At 40.7% G+C, this 20,853-nt stretch overlaps 2 protein-coding genes across 2 annotated transcripts; one reads left to right on the forward strand and one right to left on the reverse strand.

The window, feature by feature from the left end:
• Positions 1-137: 137 nt before the first annotated feature.
• Positions 138-6,353, reverse strand: LOC118109761 (serine/threonine-protein kinase pim-3). Its single transcript, XM_035157124.2, has 6 exons — positions 6,056-6,353; positions 5,147-5,256; positions 3,960-4,010; positions 3,108-3,471; positions 2,757-2,933; positions 138-2,577 (listed from the first exon to the last, which is right to left on the reverse strand). Exons 1-6 carry the CDS (start codon positions 6,111-6,113, stop codon positions 2,387-2,389), a joined length of 951 nt encoding a protein of 316 aa, XP_035013015.1. The 5' UTR covers positions 6,114-6,353; the 3' UTR covers positions 138-2,386.
• Positions 6,354-10,551: 4,198 nt separating this feature from the next.
• Positions 10,552-13,204, forward strand: kbtbd13b (kelch repeat and BTB domain containing 13b). The gene has a single exon (XM_035157156.2). The coding sequence runs from the start codon at positions 10,668-10,670 to the stop codon at positions 12,111-12,113; it is 1,446 nt and encodes a 481-aa protein (XP_035013047.2). The 5' UTR covers positions 10,552-10,667; the 3' UTR covers positions 12,114-13,204.
• Positions 13,205-20,853: the final 7,649 nt, after the last annotated feature.

The raw sequence follows: 20,853 nt of genomic DNA on the forward strand, positions 1-20,853 counted from the left end.
AGTTCTCCAGATGTTTGTATTTTCCTCTTGTATCAGTGTCTCTCGAAGAAGCTCATATTTATTCTGAGGCAATTTTTTAGTCATGTGGTTGGTGCAGAGTTTAGAGTCTGAGAAGAGCGGAGACATCACACAGAAAATCAATTATATACAAAAGGTTTAATTTGACAAAATTCCATGAAAAAATACTTTTTCCCTGTCAATTTTACATTCAAAACAGCAACAAACACATGAAATGAGAATAAGTTCAAACCTTTAAACTTAACATGAGAACACTCAAACCTGACAGACTTTTTCCTCGTTTGGTAGCGCAAAAACAAAATACAAAACATTTAATAAAAAACTGAAGATAAATAAATAAACACATTATGAGGAATGTCTCAGTAAATAAATAAAAAAAGCACTAAATGTACAAAATATGCATATAAAAAACTAAACATATTTAAAACAAAAATAAACGGAGTATTTGCATTGACTGTGCATTTTACACCCCGAGACGAAGGGTGAGAGAGAAGAAGGAGGATGTAATGTTTTCAGAACATAAGTCAGACAAGCTGACGGGGACACCCGACAGAGAGAGAGAGAGAGAGAGAGAGACAGAGACAGAGAAAAAGAAAACAATAGGTGATGGAACCTTGTGAAAAGTGTGAAATAGTTTAACAAAAAAACATGTCTCCGCTGTGGCACTGACACCAAAAACATTTTAAACTTTCAAACTGTATGGATACCTGCTTGACTGAAATAAAACAAAACAGAGAAACACAATCAAACCTGTTGAGATGAAGTCTTGCCCCCTTCTTAAGCTTGAAGCTAACCTGAAGAGCAGCAGGATGTGAAGACTGGGTCAGAATTATTTCTTTTATCGGACATTTCCTGATGTGTTTCACACTGCTGTTCTCGCCTGCTTCTGTTCAGACAGAGTAAACACTAAAGGATGTTTATTACATGAAGAAAATTTAAGTATCAAAAAATCGTATTTTGGTATCAAAACTGAGTCAACGAGGCCCAGCCTTTCAGAGGCGCGTGTGTGTGATCAAGTATTCCACGACATCAGCAGGAGAGGACTGTTTGCCCAGTTCACCGCACACCTTGGTGGTGTGAAGTGGGTGGACAGAAATATTTTTGGAAACCTTGGAAACGTTTTTTGGGATATATGCTTGTTCACTTACTTATAATAGACGACTGATGAGCCAAGTGTGAGGCTACCACCAGCAGCTGGTTGTCTGGAAATGGAGGGGAAACCGCTCAACGATACAGGTAACATGTTACAACCAGCACCTCCTACACTTGAAGATGAACTCATTATGGGCTCTAGTTTAACAACCTAAGCAACCAAATAGAACAAGTGCATTTAGGACATGTCCAAATTCCCTTTCAGCAATTTAACAACAGAAGAATAGGTTGCTGTCGTCATTTTACGGGGGGTTATGAGCCACTAAATTTCTTGTTCAGGACCTGCCTGGAAACTGCTCACAGCCAAGTAATAGTCGAGCAAATAACTCCCTGTAAAACTTCCAACTGTTTGGATGGTTTGGTTCTGGCTGCTCGCAATAGATTCATGTTTTCTGCACAAACATGACAGTTACAACAATCCTCTCACTTGGCAAAAAGCAAATAATCATATTTTCCAAACTATTCCTCAAAGACCGCTCTGACCGCATTGGACTTGAGATGCAACACATAATTAGGGCTGAAACAATAAAGTCAATTGATTGATTAGTCAATACAAAATTATCAGTCACAATGTTGATGTGATTTATTATTTAAGTAAAGTTTCAAGCAAGAGTCCATGTTCACTCTTGAGCTTCAGCTTCTCCCACAGGAGAAGTTTCTGCTTTTCTAATATCACTGTACAGTAAAAGTTCAAAATTTGGACTCTTGAGACTCATTGTGATGAAAATGTGTTCAGCATTTTTTTTTGATATTTTATAGACTAATCAATCAATGATTACAACATTTCAGGTGTGTTCACCTTTGTCCTGTTGTTGCAATGAGACCCCACATTGTAGTTATAGAATTATTGAGTCAAGTTTTTTTCAGTGGAAAATAATCTGACTGAATTCTTCTGTGAATTCACATTCTAACCATGAAAACTCTTTGGAACACTTCCCTCACTATTCCACCCGCAGCAGCTTTTGAAGTCAAGGCACTCAAACAGCATCACTGGATGGAAAAAAAGGATCTATAGCAGCTGCTTTGTAGTTTGATCAGGAGGGGGTGCTGTGGAGCAGCAAAGAGTCAACTGGAACCTGAACTGAGACCATTAGTGGCTCCGTCACCACACAACACTTCCTTGGAGCAGCAACGCCAAAATCACGAGGTAACTGAAACTGAAAACAGGTGTCGATCAAGTCCAAGTCGCGCCCCTTGGAAGCGTCCCACTGACCAATCAGGAGCTCTGCTGGCTCAAGGAAGAGGATGTGGGAGATGAGGAGTCAGCTGTAATGGCGTGAAACGTGATGATGCCGTCTGTCTGCTGACCATCGCTGCTGGTCACCCAGGGGTGGAGGAGGATCTGCTCCAGGGTTGGCCGGTCAGATGGTTGCTGGCTGAGACACCAGCCAATCAGCTGCTGGCACTCTGTGACAGAAAAACAAGGAGGTGAAGAAAAATAGCAGGAAACACACTGCAGCACTATAGAAAAAACGAACAAATACTTTGTACCATGTAGTGTTTCGGTTAGTTATAGAGAATAGAAATAGTTACAGCCACATACAGTTTCAATCTAAAACCAGAACCAGTCTAAGACTACGACTGACCTGTGGAGATTTTGCGTCTGAAGAAGATCTGTCCTCTCAGGATCTCCTCGTCCTGTTCGAAGGGGATATCCCCACACACCATGTCGTACAGCAGCACGCCAAGCGACCAGACGGTGGCCGAGCGGCCATGGTACCGGCGGAACCGGATCCACTCCGGAGGACTGTACACCCGTGTACCTGAAGGGAGGAGTCATCAGCTATTTTAGATAATATGAAACACCTTTATATTGTTTTCTACATTTTCTACATTTCTACAGTAAACGGGCCTGATAATGAGTGTTTATCAGGCCTGTTATAGTATAACAGTACAACACAATGATTAGGCCTGTCAGTCTAGATGAGCAGACTCACCATCAAAGTCGGTGTAGGCGGTTTCTTTGAGGAGGGCCCCAGAGCCGAAGTCGATAAGTTTGATCTGTCCGGTCCTGAGGTCCACCAGCAGATTTTCATCCTTGATGTCTCGGTGGACAACACTGCAAGTGTAGCAGTGACGCACCGCCTCCAGCACCTGCAGGAAGAAGCCACAGGCCTCAACCTCATCCAGCGCGCCACGCTCCGTGATGTAATCAAAAAGGTCCTGTGCTGACTCGGGACGCTCCATCACCATCAACCAGCCGTCGACCCGCTCCCACCAGTCCAGCAGACGCACCACGCCGCCAAAGGCCCCACCCACCTTCTGCAACAGCACAATCTCCAGGGGAACCACAGCGCCACACTGAGAACATATGAGAAAGAAAGCATTTGTTTTCTCAATTCTTCTGAAAAACTGGAATCCAATTTACAGTAGATAATCATAGTAGAAGTCAACAATTTCAAAGTGTTTTATTTAACAGAAGCTTATTTTACATTTGCAAGGACATTGAAGAGAACCCTACTGTATGAGCTCTGCTGGTTGATTATAAATACTAATTACTCAATCGGATCATAAGATATTTTAGGTTTACCTTCGCTGCAGTGTATGTTCAAACTGAGCTTGGAAACTCTGTCACATTTCAAAATGAACCTTGAGGATTTTTGCTAGATTTAAAATGTGTTCATCAGGAACTAATTTGGCTATGCAAATAGTTTAAACTGTGTCCATAATGTTTACTGAACGTGATTTCAGGGAGATTAATAAAGGACTAACAAACTAAGCTATTTTAACAACTTACAGAAAATGTCTATAAAACTGCTGATTTGTACATAAAGACATGTAAATCTCACCAAGGTGGCCCACTCAGTCACTCTGTCCCTGCACACATGTTTTACCGCCACCTACATGGAAACACAAAATTACTGCACAGCCTACATACAATTAAATACAACAGGGTAGAATTGTGTTGCTTTACAAAAACACAGAATCAAAGGCAGCTATAAAGCACAACAGTAGCTGGAATACAATATGTGTGTGAACAGCAACATGAAACTTTGAGTTAGCTGCCTCCGTCTTTAAATTTGATTCTTTATTTATGAATAAACATGGTTTCCCAACCACCTATTAGTATTAACATTACTACTTCCTGCTCCCGAAGGCAAAAAACCTAGGTGAAAAGGTATTTCAGTATGTGTAGACAGGAGAGATGAAGAGATCATTACTTTCTTTGTGAAAACAAAGACCACATGCCAGACAGCATGCACCGCCTCAAGCTGCTCAGCTGACAACAATGAAACAGGAAGTACAGGGAATTGGAACGGCCTTCAAAATAAAAGCACAACTTATAACGAGATGACTAATTCTTATTAACAGCAGCTATGATTTGAGATTGTTTCAGTTTCCTTAGTCCAGATACAGACCAGCAGTTTTAAATAACAGAAAACAATCCCAGTACTTCATTGACTACCTAAAAAACTAAAAATATGCCAATTATGAAAACCATCACAACAGTGCAGATTTTGATTAGATGGCCAGAGGTACATTAGTGGACTGAAGACAGACGTTACATGTTACAGTAAACTGAATAAATCAAAGCACATTCTTGGGGGTGACACTCCACTGATGTTGTGATATAATGCGTCTCAAGCCTGATGATCAATCTCACTATTTCACCATGTCCTGTAAACATTTGTGATGGGAATTGTTTATTCATTAACTATTCCTTCACAACTAATCCATAAAATAATTGATTAATTAACGTTGAGAATAATTATTGGTTGCATTCTTAATAAATATAAAGAGTAATGCCGTGGTTGGATTAATAGCTAGTATATCCAGAGTCACTAATTTTTTTTATGGTCTCAGAAAAATGAATATTTAAACATTTGACTAATGACTATATTTTTTTGAAAATGTAAGCGCTAGTTTTATTTTGAAGGCTGAAGCCGGATATGCGGCCGCTCTCTTTAGTGTGAGCCTGACGCTGTGAACCGCGGCCATGTGCCGGGACCAAAACAAAGCGGCTCCCTGCTCTTACCGGCAGCCCGTCGGCCAGGCGGACAGCAGAGTAGACGGTGCCGAACCCTCCGGTACCGAGCACCGAGTCCAGCCGGTACAGCTTCTCGAATGGCTGCTTCTCCGCTTTGGCTACAAAACACGGGAACAAATTAGGATTAATCAGATTGTTCAGTTGTGGAGACGCAGTGTTGCACCTGAATGTGTAACCCCTCAGAATCCAGTGTCTGTTGGCCGCTGTGTGTTCAGCAGAGGACCAAACCCCACACAGCGGCCAACAGACACTGGATTCTGAGGGGTTACACATTCAGGTGCAACACTTAACACGTTTTAAAAGAAATACTCAGTCACCAACACGAGTCCATGTCCTCAGATGACTCCCGCTGTTATTGTGTCGGCCGTTTAAACATGGTGACCATCAGCTCGTCAGTTAAATAAAGACCAACAACAGCAACCGTTTTAACAAACGTTATTTAAGAGATAACACATTATCTTAAGACCCCCCCGGCTTTCAAAATGGCCCCACGCGGTATTATTTAAAGGTCACACACCAACATCCAACACTGCACTGAAAATGTGTTCATTTAAGAGTTGTTATCATTTCTCTGGAGAAAATACCGATGTTACACAGTGCAAGGTGTTCTACAGAGAAGAGGGGACACGTCACATGTTATCGGCTGAACTGATTTGAGCAAACGTGTGTTTCCAGCTAATTACCTTGAAGAAATGCCTATTAGCGGAATAATAAAGACGAGAAAATGGCGCTTGATTTGCCACTGCGTGTGTTATGTGACCCGTCTGATGCCGTGGCCTGGTTCTGAATGGAACCCAGTGGCAGTAGACGTTTGGTGAGGTACGGCAAAAGTCATAAGATCATAGAAACACGGGAGACGGTGCAACACGCGGCTGGTGTCGTGGTTCACATCGTTACCTTGCTGCAGGTGGAGCTTCGCCGGCAGATCCATGCTGTGCGAGAGGGAGAGCAGCATCGTGCCCCTGACCTCTGCAACTCTAATGAAAACACACCCGGGGGAAATATCCGCGTGAGGATCCACGGAGCACAGCGGAGCCGCCACGCCCTTCTCACGGGCGGAATGGGACAACAGCGCGGTTTAAATCCACCGAGAGTTCGTCCATTTCAGGCGGAACAAAAGACGAGCCGCGGTATGCTCACTGGTCCACAGGAGCGCGCAACTCTACTGCCGCGCTCCGCCGCCGCACATGTTTACAATCACCACACAGATCCTTCCGCCAGACATTAAATAACGCCACAGAACCGGTCGCTGCATTCTCACACCAGCACGTCCCGGTTAAGTGTGACGTGTAGACAAGTAACGGGTTCTACTGAAGTTTAAACGGGCGAGCCGTAAATAACGGGAAAACACGCGGGCTAGTTTTACGTAGTAGCACAGGCGGAGGGATTCAGAGAGGGTCACTCTGGTTGTGCTGCGGTAGAGGAGATGACTATTTATCCTTGATATTATTAGAAGTAGTAGTAGTAGTATTAGTAGTAGTAGTAATATCCAGAACTACACCAACATGCCTCAAAATTCAAATGATCAGTCCAGTTTTCTATCAGGTCTGAAATCGAGGTGTGCAGAGAAACTGTAATATACTCAAATCCTGTGTTCAAGAACAATTTGGAGGATGGCTACATTCATTTTACTTTTTTATGGTTCTACTCCACTACAATTCACAAGAAGGTGATTTTGTGTAAGCATGTTTATTATAAGATGACGTTTTAGGCATTTGAATTTGGTTCAATTGTTGAGTTACACGGTGCAAAAAAGTTTAACGTCTAGTGATACTGTACAAACTATATTGAAACACTGGCCGTCAGCAGCATCATTGTTTCCAAAAATCTATTAAGGGAAATGCTGCATATCCCTACTCTATGTCTCCTAACTCAGGATCAGTGAGATCACCTCAGGAATATGTATAGGTCTGTATTCACTTATGTAACGCAATCATTTAAATTTCCATTTGACTGTTGGCTCATCCAGAGCCACAGCGGGACCACATTGAGTCACCGCTAAGTCATGACACTAATTCAACGCCACTTTAGGACCAGAAACGAACTTGAAACTTGAATGCCATTTCTCACAGAAGGAACACATACATCACACACATTGATTGTGTTTGCCCCAGCTTCCCCTAATGGAAATAGTTTAGTTTAGTGAGTTAAGGCCATGTTAACCCATGTTCATGAAACACAGGAAACTAAAGAGCCCTACCCATCACTGATCCAGTGTGTGGGTTTGATCCTTCTGCTCAAACTGGCTCACAAATACAGACCTATGATTTCATGTTCTCAAAAGTCAAAGTACTTAAACTCAATTTAGACCAAACTGTGTTTAGTAATTCCAGCAGCAGGGTGGTGCATGTGGAAGTCAAAGCGTCCACGTAGGAGAGTCAAAATACATTACAGTAGGTTGTATAAAAGAATATGTCAACAATCAATCTGTAAGTTAACCAACCACAACTCAGATCTATTATTTTAAATGTGAAATGCAGTAAACTAATTGTGGACTGACAAGATGAGCCAATTATTCAGACATTTGAGTTTGAGCTTTGAGTTTGTACCATAATATATATTTGATACTACAGTTTTTTAAAACATTCAAATGAACATGAACTACTCTGGTGAGTTTTCTGTTCTAAACAGAGACAATTTCTTAGTTTTTTTCAGCCATGTTGGTTGGGTCTATGAATTGCAATAGATACCAGAAGTGAAAACAACTTTATTAAAAACCCTTTGATATTTGTACCTATGGCAAACAAAAAATACAGCCTCGGAAAACAAATTTTGTTGTGTTGTAAATGTTTTTTCAAATCCTCTTATGTTGTTGTTCATAATATATTTATGTAACACTACAGGCTCTGCATATACCATATTGTGGGTTAATGCTGCACTGACTCAGTCTCAGAAGAATAACAGCAAAGATTCAGTGTTGACACGTTATTTCAGGGACAATAGCACAAGTGCTAAGTTAGGAGTCACACTAGATGAATGGAGTACATTTGCTACTTTTATGTATTTATATTGGTATGAATGCATTTTTCCTTTTACCATTTGGGGGCTACAGAGTAGTAAAATAAAACATTGGTCATATTATTAGCCTGTCAAGAAGTGTGGGCAAACAGCTGCCTATACTGTCACATCCAACAGACTGGAGTTGTGTGTGTGTGTGTGTGTCCACCCTATAATGTACATAAGTCTCTTTTTAGCTCTGCTGTGGTCTGAGTTGGTGACTGCTAAATATTTCAGTATTTTCACCAACTATTCTCTAGCTGTGTCTGTCCATTGTCTGGTGTTGGGCAGGTACCGTGGGTTTCTCAGAGCGGTTGCCTGGTGCTTCTGGAAACACTGAACCCCTGAACCCAGTAAATGTGCCACAAAGCCACAGATTATTAAGACAAAAAACATTTTAGTTACCTCTATTCTCCCACAGTTCATTTTATTTCACTTTCTGCTCAACATACATTGCCTGCAATACAACCTATTTGTCCGTGTGATGATATAATTGAATCCCTTGGCACTATTCCTCCTCTAGTCGTCTTCCAGTCCTGTGTTATTACCATGTTGGACCGATCAAAACAGCACTCCTACTGTCCCACAATCCCCTCTGTCTGCTCACACATTCTGCTGGAGCCGCTGGATTTGTTTTTACTGAGGGCTGATCACATGACCTGCTGTGTTATGTCTGCCCCAGTGAGCTCAAATGTAGGTCAGCCCCTCCTCCGTCACTGTAAGTTCATGTAAAGACAAGGTTGAGAGAAAACAGATTTAAAGACGCCAACAGGGAACATGCTTTTGTTCTCTGGACAAAAACATCTTCAAACTGATCCCCGCTCACATCCACACACAGACACCCACACTCACTTGGACGATAATCACATCTCTGTTTTGGGTTTTTTGATGTTTACATCACAACTCCAGCTCTGAACCAGCAGGAGACCCTGCACTGTTGTTTGTAGAGGAATGAAAGGAAAGACAGGAGTCAGGGGAAGCTAGCAAGATTTTTACAACTTTACCGTCTTCATTTATAACAATTTAGTGTGACTCTCACCAAAGAAAGATTTTTTTTGAGAATACCCCTCTCAAAACAGCATTTGGTTCTGTCCAATGCTTAGAGCAGCCTTCAATATCATGACTTTTGTCAATCAAGAGCAAAAGATGGAAGTCAGCTGACATTTTTATAGACACAATGAGCCACACAGACGGAGGAGGTGCATGGATGGGTCAGCAAAGCATTGAACATTAACACCAGTTGATTTTGACCCTGAAACTAACCAAACCTTAACTGTAGCAGAGTAAGATCACGATTCTGAAATGGAAACGTCGTCCTGTTGTAAGGGGAATGTTATGGAAGGAATAGACAACAATTTCAGTTCTGTTTGTTGTTGCCATTTATTTTGGGTGGGTGGGTGGTTGGGGGGTTAGTGAGTTGATTAATAATGTTTGTAAATATTGTTGATACAGTAAATTTGTCCCATTCACTGGCCGTTCAACTCCTTTAAACAACTTCGTCATGTGCACATATAATATTTTTAAACAACTGAACATGTGTAGTTCACCAGCAGTGACCACTGATGTCTGGATCTTATTATAGTTACTTAAATGCACTTCGTGATTATTATTATAATTTGCAAATGTGTGCTATTTTCCTTCATTTGACTGTGAAAAACTGTATCTCTATTGCAGTTATATGGGGAGACTAGGCTGTTTTCATTGGAGCTATTTCTTGCTGAAAAAATACAGTCGGGTCCGAAAGTTGGAGCCCCTTTTCCCATCCTCACACTTTTAGAAACCACTGTAGTAAACAGTAACGAAGACGTTTTGCAAGAAAGTCTGTTCCCAAAACCTCTGTATCAATCCAGGGGGTGCATCTTTCAGAGGACATTTGTTGGCCACATTTGAAGGAGCCTTCGAAATAGGACAGCCTAGTTGCACTGCTGTGATGCAATCAGTATTCAAATGCAGCCTCTGAAGAACGCAGCCTCTGAATTGAGATACAGCTATAGTTTAGTCTCTGGATTATCAACAGTAAGAGATGTTGCAGGGTTTTTCCAAGTTTATTTTTCTTGGTCTGAGCAGAACAAACTACATTTTCTTTACCTCTCTCTTGGGGTTCAAAGCAAATGTCTAACCTCTGGACATCTCAAATCCCCCTGCAACTCAAACCAAATCAGGAAGATCAACCAACTCGTAGATAAGTCAGAAAAGGTTTTTTTTTATGATTTGGGAGAACTGACCCTTTAAATCTGCAGCAGAATTAACAGCAGATCACTAATCCTGCATTTGCTTATTGCTCTTCCCTCTACTATATGAATGTGACACATGGTCATTTGTTCTCTTCTATGTTTAGCTGCTTCTATTTTGAAAGCTATGAAACAACTGATCCTCCCAGAAGAGTGAGGCAGCTTCCTGCTGCATTGGTCACTTTTCTTCATCTGTTCTTCAAGACTTTTGGAAATGTTTCAGCTTCTCATTCCATTTTAATCGAGGATATTTTCTTGAGTGTCACTGTCAGAGAACAGTTATGTCAGCACACAGCAGTGAATCAGCTGTCTGTAGCAGCAGTGACCTTGCAGACAGTGGAGGTTATCTGCCGTGTTCTGCCCCAGGGCTCGTTTCAGCTAAATTAACCGTGGTGGTCGGAGACACTCACTTCTGCGAGGAGAAGAAGTTACTCGTCCAGAGTTGCGACTACTTTCGAGCTCTGTATCGCTCTGGGATGAAGGAGTGTCAGCAACAAGAAATCCATCTCAAGTCCCTGCGTGCTCGAGGCTTCCTTATCGCCTTGGCAGTTTTACGAGGTGAAATGCCAGTCCTGGACGCCGATGACATTGTTGAGGCCATTGAATGTGCTGCTTTCCTGCAGGTGGCGCTGCTTGCTAAACACCTAATCAACCTCATTGACTCTGACAATTGCTTGTTGATGTATCACACAGCTGCAACCTTCGGCCTCATGGATCTTTACCATGCTGCTGCACTGTTCATACGAGACATGTATGCCGACCTAGAGGTGGAGGTCAGGAAAACCTTGCCATCAGAGCTGATCTCCTATGTGGACTCTTTGACCCCAAGTGTTTTTGTGGCTGTAGGGGCCCATGCAACCTGTGGTGTGGATGAAACTGTACATGCTTCTGCCAGGACAGTCTGCTACCTGGACGAAACTGCCAATAACTGGAAAGTATTAACAGATCTTCCACTTGAGGCCAGCACCTCCATGGCTGGAGTGACCGTTTTAGACAACAAACTCTACATCGTTGGAGGAGTTATTGGAGTCCATAAACAAGTCGTGGACTCTTGTTTCTGCTACAGTGTTGAAAACAACAGCTGGAGCAGGATCACCAGTCCGGCACAGCTGCGCTACAATCTCAGCCTCGTGGGTGCAGATGGTCGTCTTTACGCCATTGGAGGGGAATATGAGCGTACAGTGATGTCATCTGTGGAAACATATGATGTAGAGAGTGGAAGGTGGACATTTGCTGCTCACTTACCTCGGCCGGCGGTGGGAGTGGCATGCACAAAAGCTATGAGAAGAATATTTGTATGTTTATGGAGGCCGATGGAGACCACAGAGATCTACGAGTATGTGTCAGCGAAAGACCAGTGGCTGCTTGTTACCACGCTGATCAGGCATCAGAGCTATGGCCACTGCATTGTCGGCCACAGGGACAATTTATACGTCATGAGAAACGGGCCATCTGATGACTTCCTAAGATGTGTCATGGACTGTTACAATATAAGCTCGGGCCAGTGGTCAGCCCTACCGGGACACTTTGCCAACAGCAAAGGTTCACTGTTCACTGCTGTGGTCAGAGGTGACTCTGTGTTCACTCTCAACAGGAGCATGACTTTGGAGTACGCCATCGATGCTAAAAACTGGAAGCCACGGCGGCAGATGAAGGGTTTTCCCAGAAGTGGATCCATGTGGACATTTCTGCTGCATCTGCCAGACTCGCTCATGTTGCACCAGTGACTTCATTTACTCTGGGGTTCATTGGAAAATCTAAATGTTTAAACCCAGACATTTGTTTGATACAGACCTGTGCTTAAATAGATGTATAGTTATACATATATCCACATTCATAGTTTTCTCCACCATTTCTATTGACCATTGATTATCAGCCATTATATTATAACAATCCAATGTAGACTTACCACGAGCTATGAGACTGTGAAATTATATGCTCTTGTAGAAGCCACATGTCCGTATTACATCAACTGTTTTTTTAAGAAAAACAGAAAGTTGTGAACTTTCTTTGTGAAGTCAAAGAGAAGTACCAAAATACCCATAATCCTCAGGTGTATTAGCGTTGTCTTTGATTGGTGGAGCTCTCTGTTACCATGGAAATGATAACAACATCCGCAAAAATATTGTATTAGGCTACAATCAGATTGTTCAGCATAACAACATACACTATACACTATTTGAAATGCTATTAATATACATTCAAAGCACAAACTACAATATAGTGCAACACTATGGTTTATGGGATGTGTAGTTCCTTTCGGTTTTTTTTGCTCCGAATCAAATGTTTTATAATCTTGATTCATTTTGTAGCTGGTCGACCTGGTTCCAGGTTCCAGGTTTTTTTAAGGATTTTCTGAAACATCAATGGGAAAATAAATGGAAGATTTACTTCTGGAACCAGGGGCTCTAACAGCGGGTGGTCACTGTTCTGCTCCATGCTCTCACCACGGTGTTTGCTGGGAACTATGGGAGCAAGGTTACATTCCTGATAAGTCCAACAGGGTCTGCAAATAGTATTTCCTGTAGTGCTCCCCTCTGTGGTTGGGGTGAGGGAAAGGCTGGGTTTTAAATGGGGCAGGGGAAGCACAAATTAACAGGGAAACAGACTAGGCTCTATAACAGAGGCTCCATTTATTCTTCTTGAGAGACTCGTATCCGCACAAAATCAAGATGTGAGCTTATCATTGACACATCATTTAATCGTTATTAATAATAATAATACAGTTCAGTGCGTCATGCCCTTCAGATGACAGTTACTCTATAAATTCGCTTTTGTGGTGTCATCACTGTTATTATCCTGAAACCAATTAAATACTTTCCCTCTGAATGTTTTTGTCACACTTGTATAGCAGCATGACAAAGTTGTACAGTTGATCCTCTGCTTCACTTGTGCTTCAGCATTTCCTAATTGTAAGAGGAAAATAAGAATCTAAGAGATTACTTGTATGATGTCCTCAGCCATCATCAGGATGTGACGTGTGTTTCATGTCTAACTTTGCCATGTGCACTCCAGTGTCCATCATCATATAGAGCCTCTGTTTCTTGCAGCAGCCTCTGTTTCCTGTTAGCACAGAGCAGTGATGCTGCTGCTGCTGAAGATGATAGAGGATAACGGCAGGCAGAGCCAGGCACCATGGGCAGCTGGGCAGCACGCCAGCAGCAGTCAGCGATGTTTAATCTAACCCAGAATAAGGAGAGTGACTGGGGTCAGGCCGGGACACAGTGTTCAGGACGACGGCCCCCAGCTCCAGTCTGGGAGTGAAGCCAGGAACCAGAGCTCTGACTGGGTGACGGATGAGTGTCTATCTGTGGACATTAATCTGGTTATCAGTGTTTGACCACATGATGAGAGGGTTTTCTGATGGATTTCTTGCCCTGAACACTCTCAACCCGCATTTGAAATGATCTGCATTCGTCATTAACAGGTTCTGCTTTAACTTATTTTTCAACAAAACCTAAAAAACCCAAATGACATTGCGGCAGCTCATTGTTCTGAAGACCACATGGAATAACTGAGTATATTTACTCACTAAAATACAGATTTTAATTCCATCTGCAGACTAATTCCACAAACTTCTGACTGTCTGTATGTAGAAGCATATCTTGCAAACCAGATTTTGTCGAATTCACACTCGGCATGTGTATTGTAAATTGCCAGAGGAAGTGCAGTATTGAATTTTGTGCAGTTTGGACTCATGATACGTTCAATATGAATAAAAATTGAACTAAGATAAATTACAACAGTGGCTGACAACTGGTGGCCCCCGATTCCAAACCCGCCTGCGAGCAATTCATATGGCCTGGCACATAATTTGGATTATTTGATTGTTTTGATTTTACCATAGGAGACTTACAAATACAAGTGCAGGTGTTGGTCTCTGTCATGGCAGCAACATTCATAAAATTACTTCCTGTAGTAAAAAGCACAACGATCATTTATTTGCTGCAATGCTTTATATGTGAACAGAATTATAGAGCTTTCATTTTTGAAAAGAGATGAACTTGGGTCTGAAGATTTTGTTTAAAAGACCCCTGGAATAGCTGACCAGCAATTAATAAAAACAAATTCCAGTTCAGTAAATCACTCAAACATATATGTAATCCACACACATGAACAGTAATAAAGCAAATTCTGTTTCATTTCATGAAAATCACAGACTATGAAATCAGTGCAAAAAAACAGGCAGGTTTCAACAGCCCCTGTATTACTTTAAACTCCAGCTCATCACACATTTTGGATTTGAATATTGTACTTTTTACTCCACTATGTAGCTTTAGTCACATGATACATTTCAGTTGCTGATAACTAATACAAAATATGGTAAACTAATGATTTATAATGCAATATAGATTGAGCTATAAATTAGTAAAAGGATGAGTCAGCACTTCTAATCCAATGTTATAAACTTGTTTTGATGCAAATTCCGATGGACTGTACTTTGGCTCAAGTCTTAAAATCTATTTTTATAGAATATTCTATTTTTATGTCTCTGTGATGGTTTTGTTTGTCTGTGTTCATGTTGTGTCTTTTCATGTATCGTATCCAAGTTCTTTGACTTTTAAACAAGAAATAATTATGCTGACTTAACATAGATGATCTATGATGACTAAAAAATCACCTCTACTCTGGACCAAGGGACCCCTGCTCCCATCTTTTGTTCTGGAGTCAGTTGGTAATCCATCCGTGCTTGAGCTGGATCAAACTGAATCTCTGATGCCTCCAAAACCTGATAAAGACAAAAGAAGAAGTGAAGGGTGAAGTTTGGCTCTTCTTTCTGTAATATTTCTGGACAAAGACCTTCCAAGTTGACGGATAACAGCTTTAAAACAGAATGAGCTCTGTGATGGAAAACAGTTGATGAGCCGATACAGATGAGTGTTGTTTTGACTGCAGGGTGAGGTCAGTGAGGTGACACATGCTTTACGATCTCTGTTTACATCCAATGTATTTTTATCCCACTAGCACTGCAGAGGAAATAGGTCACACACACACACGCTCGCACTTGATACTTGACCTCTCACTATCCTTATTAACAATTAAATAACACATGTAGGTTTTTTACAAATTAACATCACACTGGAATTCAATGAAGTAAGAGAACAATAGAGGGGAGATATCATTCCTGGTTTATCCTGTTGACATGTCATTTCTAACAAAAGCTCCTCTAACACATTCTGTTCAAGTTGGGAAGGTTGTGGCATTATTCCACCTCTCTGACGTTGTTTTGTTCTGTGTAAACAAGCAAAGTCGGCATAACAAGGAGTCTCTCTGTAAAAGGGGGGATAAGGAGATTCCACTCCTCCTCTTCTTCTTTTGTCTTAATCAGCTCTTTTTCTGAGATTTATCTGATTAGTCTCCTTTACCTCTATTTAATTAGGAAATGACGTAATCTAATTAAGTTTTTTTGTACTTATACTTACATCAGAACTTTGATGCTGTTAGATGGATACCAAACTAACAAATATAACAAAGATTGGACATTAACCATGTAAGCCCTGATACGATGGCGGCGACGGGACTTCATGCTTCTCATGACACTAATGTCTGTTCTGCATGTGAATATACAGAATCTGTGGGTAAGCAACAAGATTTTGGGGCAGGAAGTCTTCTAGTTTCCGTCTCTGTCAATCACGTTTCCCTCTGGTTCGCCCACAAGTAAAGAGTCCGTGTGGAGAGCAAAAGCATCTGCTTTCTAATTTATCTGCATTCATCTGAAGGTAACTGTAGATACAGAGTAGCCACCGACAATAAGAATCAATGATTGCATTTTGTGTGGCGAGACGTTCGACTGCTGATGGGCCAGAAACAGTTTTTATGAGGGTATTTATTGTATAAAGTAGTTTCAGTAAAATTTGTGTTTTCTATTTCTTTTTAAATCTATGTCAACCATCCCATTCATTTTCTGAGTTTTATTTGACCCTGGGTTTGTCTTGTTTATCTTTTGCTTGTCCTACCTAATAAACACCATCAATGCAGAGAACACATACAGTGTTCACCAAAAGTGAAACCAGCTACATATGTGTCACTGTGAGCTCCATGTTCAGAGGGAGTCTTGTTCCCTTTTCAGAGAGAAGAGAAAAGCCAGCCTCAGTCCTGATGGTAACAGGTGTCCCCTCCTTTGTGTCTGGTTGTTGTGAAAGAAGTCTCCTCCCACTACCCACACCCAGTCCACCCCTCATAACAATACAAACACAATGATGTGTGATTGCCATGAATATTAAGTGCATGAATATATTTTAAAGCAGACGACTGTTTCTGTCTGTTTCCCTTCAACATGGCTTTCTTGTCAGTGATTTAGTGTGTGTGTGTGTGTGTGCGTGTGTGTGTTTGTGGGTGGCGGTGGCACGACAGCCGAGGAGGCGTGGCTCGACACATTTCTCACTGGGATGGAGACAGCTGATCTTTGACCCTCTATCTTGTCTCAATATGTGTTTGTTTTTTTACATTCAGTTGTTATTAGTGTGATTAGCATTGTAGCTTCCAGGTGGCAGCAGGAAGCTGGGGTTGTTTAATCAGTCTGATGTGTTATGGTTTGAAATAAATAGCTCAACTAACCCACACTGAACACATGTATCCGTTATTGTGGAGCATGTGGTCAAAGAAGAATGCAGAGTAAAACCATAATACTACAGGCTACACTTTACCTATACCCTTGCTCTGTAGCTGTTACTTTTCAGAGGATCTGCTGCTGCAGAACTCAATTTGAAAGTTGTTGGAAAATGGATTTTGTGACAGAACTCGGCCGCATGTTTCCTACATCAAGTCTTTGTGCTGCAGGCTAAACACATTCTGGACATACAGTATTTCTGTACTGGAAACATGGAGGTGTACAGTGCATCTTGAGGTGTCAGATTTGTGGCTTTCTTTCCAAAATGTAGACACAGCATTTCTCTGCCAGCAACATAAGAACTCACTGTTTTCCATTATATTTGAAGTGGGACCCAATGTAAACCATTATGTTATTTTCCCCTTCACCATATGTTCTCTGATCTCCTATAGCCAAAGTTTGGTTCAGGTCAGCAGAGCACGCTGTGTATATTAAGAAGATCATGCAGGAGTGCAGGAAGATAATTCTGCAGTGCAGCCATAACATGCCTCCAGCCTAAATTTTTACTTTAAACACTTATTATCTTCATTATTTTGATTTAACTTCACATCTGTCAAATACTTCCTCGCAGAAAACCAGAGAAGGTTAAACATTTTAAATTAAGAAAACGCTGCAAATAAATTAACTAAGTAAAACAAATAAATGAATAATGCAGGCTTCAAAAAAGGCCTTAAGGTGGCAAAGAGGGTTTTAACAAAATTTAAAAGCAGAGGAGCGATAGCGAGGGAAATTCTAACCTCTATACCTGTTTCATTTTGGCCCCTCATAAAGTTTGAGGGCCTCCAGAGGACAGATGGATGTTTTGGTGCTGACTGAAAACCAGACTACAACAGGTTGTTGGTGTCCACTCAGTCGGGTAAAAACATTCTCCTCCCCTTCCCATTGTCGTCAAAGATCTAAGGTCAGAGGGCACATGGGGTCGTGCTTTTACTTGTCACTAACTATTTGCATATTAAATATATTATGTTTTTAAAACCTTTAAAAGGGATATTACGCGTATAGCAATATCTACACACACACACACACACACACACACACACACACACACACACACACACACACACACACACACACACACACACACACACACACACACACACACACACACAGAGTAGCTGATTAGTTCATATCCATGGTCTGTTGAAAATACACAGATCTACTACAACATTAAAACTAGTTACTTGATTTAATGTTGTGGGTGTATATATATATATACACAGTACTCTTGAATATTCAAAAAAACATCAAAACCGATTACTTTGCTATGAATGCTATGAATACAAGAAACCTACCCATTTTTCAAGAGAGAACAAATAAACATTTGGACATACATACATTCATCTATGGGTTGTATTGACTCCATGGCGCCATCTTTTGTCCAGAGACAGTAATGTTTCGGTTTAAAGGCAGGGTCAAACCCTGAAGATAATGAACGTTGTGTAATGTGTAATGTAATGATCCATGCATTGCCTCTATTAATTTTAAATTCATTCAAGACACTAAGGATCTGCTTAAAGAAATGTGGTTGTAACATTGGCCTACAGTAATATGCAAAGCATTGGTTCTAACATTGCTAACTACTGGCTTCTTAAAAAAACACCCAGTTTGCTGTATCGACCGAATGTATTCGAAGACAATATGGCTCTCTCTTGTAGCGGTTGCAGCTCATATGACAGTGAACATGAGCTCAATGGTTTCAGAACCCAAAATCAAAACAAGGTAAACTGAATGTTCTGTATCCATTTACATTGTGTGAAGCATTGATAACTATATGGCCTGACTTCTCCAGTCAGACAATTTGTGGACACAAGAACAACCACATCAGTGTTGCCAGATTGTACGATAATTATTGTATTTGTACGACAATTATGCCCTCTGTACAATGTACAATCAATAATGCCAAAATCTCAATGATGTACGATAATTGTAATCATTTTGTGACACTTAGTATTATCAGTTGCAATCTGGATGGTAAAATATGGATCACGTGTTGCTGTATAAGAGATTGGTTCTTGTCTCCACACTATGAGAGGAGTTTGAAAACCAGGGGATTCTGACAGAAGTCAAGCCGAAAACAACAGCTCTACAGTGTGTTCTCACTCTGTTTAGACAGTAAGTAGTTTATACATGTGACTTATAATGAGGACTTTGAGCTGACACTCAGATGTTTGCAGAGATTCAGATACTTTATATATTGGAAGGCTAAGCTGTTTGCCTACATTAGAATCAGTTCATATGACTCTTGTTGTTGTTCCTCAATGACCAACACCCACAATTAACATGTATTAGGTTGTTTTCAAGTTTAACACATGAACAGTTGTGGATAATATTATTATTGTAAATGTCAATGTAATAACAGACCCCAACCTTGCACATACATTTGATATATTCAAACTTTCATTTGACAAATTAAAGTTTCATTTGATATATACAAAGTTCATTCCAGATATATATTTATACATATATATTATATATATAAAGATTTTTTGCTGCTGCCACCATTGTTGATGTTGTTATGGTTATTTAAGTTATTGATGGTAATACCCTTATGTCACAGTTATTGCTGTTATTGGTGCTATTGTTGCCCTTACCACTTGTGGGTGTCCGCCATCTTGGATGTTGAAATTATTATTATTTAGATTATCATGATTAATATAGAAGTGGGCGAAAGTGGTTAACCTGAGTTCTATTTGATGTTGTGGTGATTGACTGAGACTTGTTTTTGCTGCTGAACTGCAGTACAGCACAGTGAGGTCGTCTGGGCTTATTTGAAGATGGCTGTGATGTGAGTGTGTTATGTTTGTATAGGTTGTTCCTGTCTTTATTCAAGAGCTTGGTCTTTCAGTTTGAGAGCAGGACTTGTTGACGTTGTTACGCTTATTCCACGCTCTTGAATAAAGATATGTAAAAAAATCATATGTTTATGCAGCCACCAGCACTCTGGTGGCTGCAGGTAAACCTTTCATCAGTGACATGTGTAGGAAATTACTGGTACAACTCATAAATATAAATCAAACCTCCTATATATTTCATGATTATTGCTTGTTGTTAAGCTTTTAAATGGGTTTGCGTCACTTTGCTGTTGGACAGTCCAAGATCCAGGCACAAATATACACAGAGCATTTGCAGTGGCTGTTTTTCTGGAACAGAACAGTTTAGACACTAGAAATGTTACCACCTGATGACTCATCTCTTCTCACTGGGCTTATTCTTAGTGAGAAGGCGCCGCATTGGCCTTATCTTTAATTGTGCTGAAATTCTTTTATTCTTATCATGTTTATAGTTTTATGGTATTTTTGACCAGTTTGAGTGCACTTTGATCAACTTTTTTTATAATGGGCTATATCAATAAAAGTTGACTTGACCTGACTTTGGTGAACTGTATTTTCTTTTTTTTAATATTGTCCTATTATTGTTGTTCATCTGTTCAGTCAGATAGATTTAGTTATACTTTAGTTATACGCATGGTTTGATGTATTTATCTGTGATTATTTTATCAGTCTGCTCAGTTCACGATGGACAGGAAACAATGTTGCGTGAGTCTGTCGGTTCAGCCGTCCAGAGGACAAATGGATGAGAAGTTCATTGTCCTCATCCAGAATGCCCCACCTGGTTTCAAGCTGACTGTCCACGCCTTCCACCAGTGTGAAGATAGAATCAAATCGGAGGCGTTTGGTCAGTACACTGTGAAGAGTACGATCTTCAAGACATAGACATAAAAAATATTTACAAATATTTGATGAAACAGAAACGTTACTAAATTGAGGGAATTGCATAAAGAGAATGAACATAAAAATAAATGTTTTTTGTCACAATTTTTACTTCCAGTTTCAGAGGATCTCTGTCGGGGTGGGACT

Source organism: Hippoglossus stenolepis, chromosome 5 (genome assembly GCF_022539355.2).
Source record: "Hippoglossus stenolepis isolate QCI-W04-F060 chromosome 5, HSTE1.2, whole genome shotgun sequence".
NCBI classification, from domain to species: domain Eukaryota; kingdom Metazoa; phylum Chordata; class Actinopteri; order Pleuronectiformes; family Pleuronectidae; genus Hippoglossus; species Hippoglossus stenolepis.

What these genes read in the sequence shown, in the direction of transcription:
- LOC118109761 (XM_035157124.2), bottom strand. Translation starts at nt 6,113, where the DNA reads ATGCTGCTCTCCCTCTCGCACAGCATGGATCTGCCGGCGAAGCTCCAC. An exon ending in GCCTGGCCGACGGGCTGCCG is followed by an intron (nt 4,011 to 5,146) that starts GTAAGAGCAGGG and finishes GTTTCCATGTAG; the next exon opens with GTGGCGGTAAAACATGTGTG. An exon ending in CGCCTACACCGACTTTGATG is followed by an intron (nt 2,934 to 3,107) that starts GTGAGTCTGCTC and finishes TCCTCCCTTCAG; the next exon opens with GTACACGGGTGTACAGTCCT.
- kbtbd13b (XM_035157156.2), top strand. Translation starts at nt 10,668, where the DNA reads ATGTCAGCACACAGCAGTGAATCAGCTGTCTGTAGCAGCAGTGACCTT.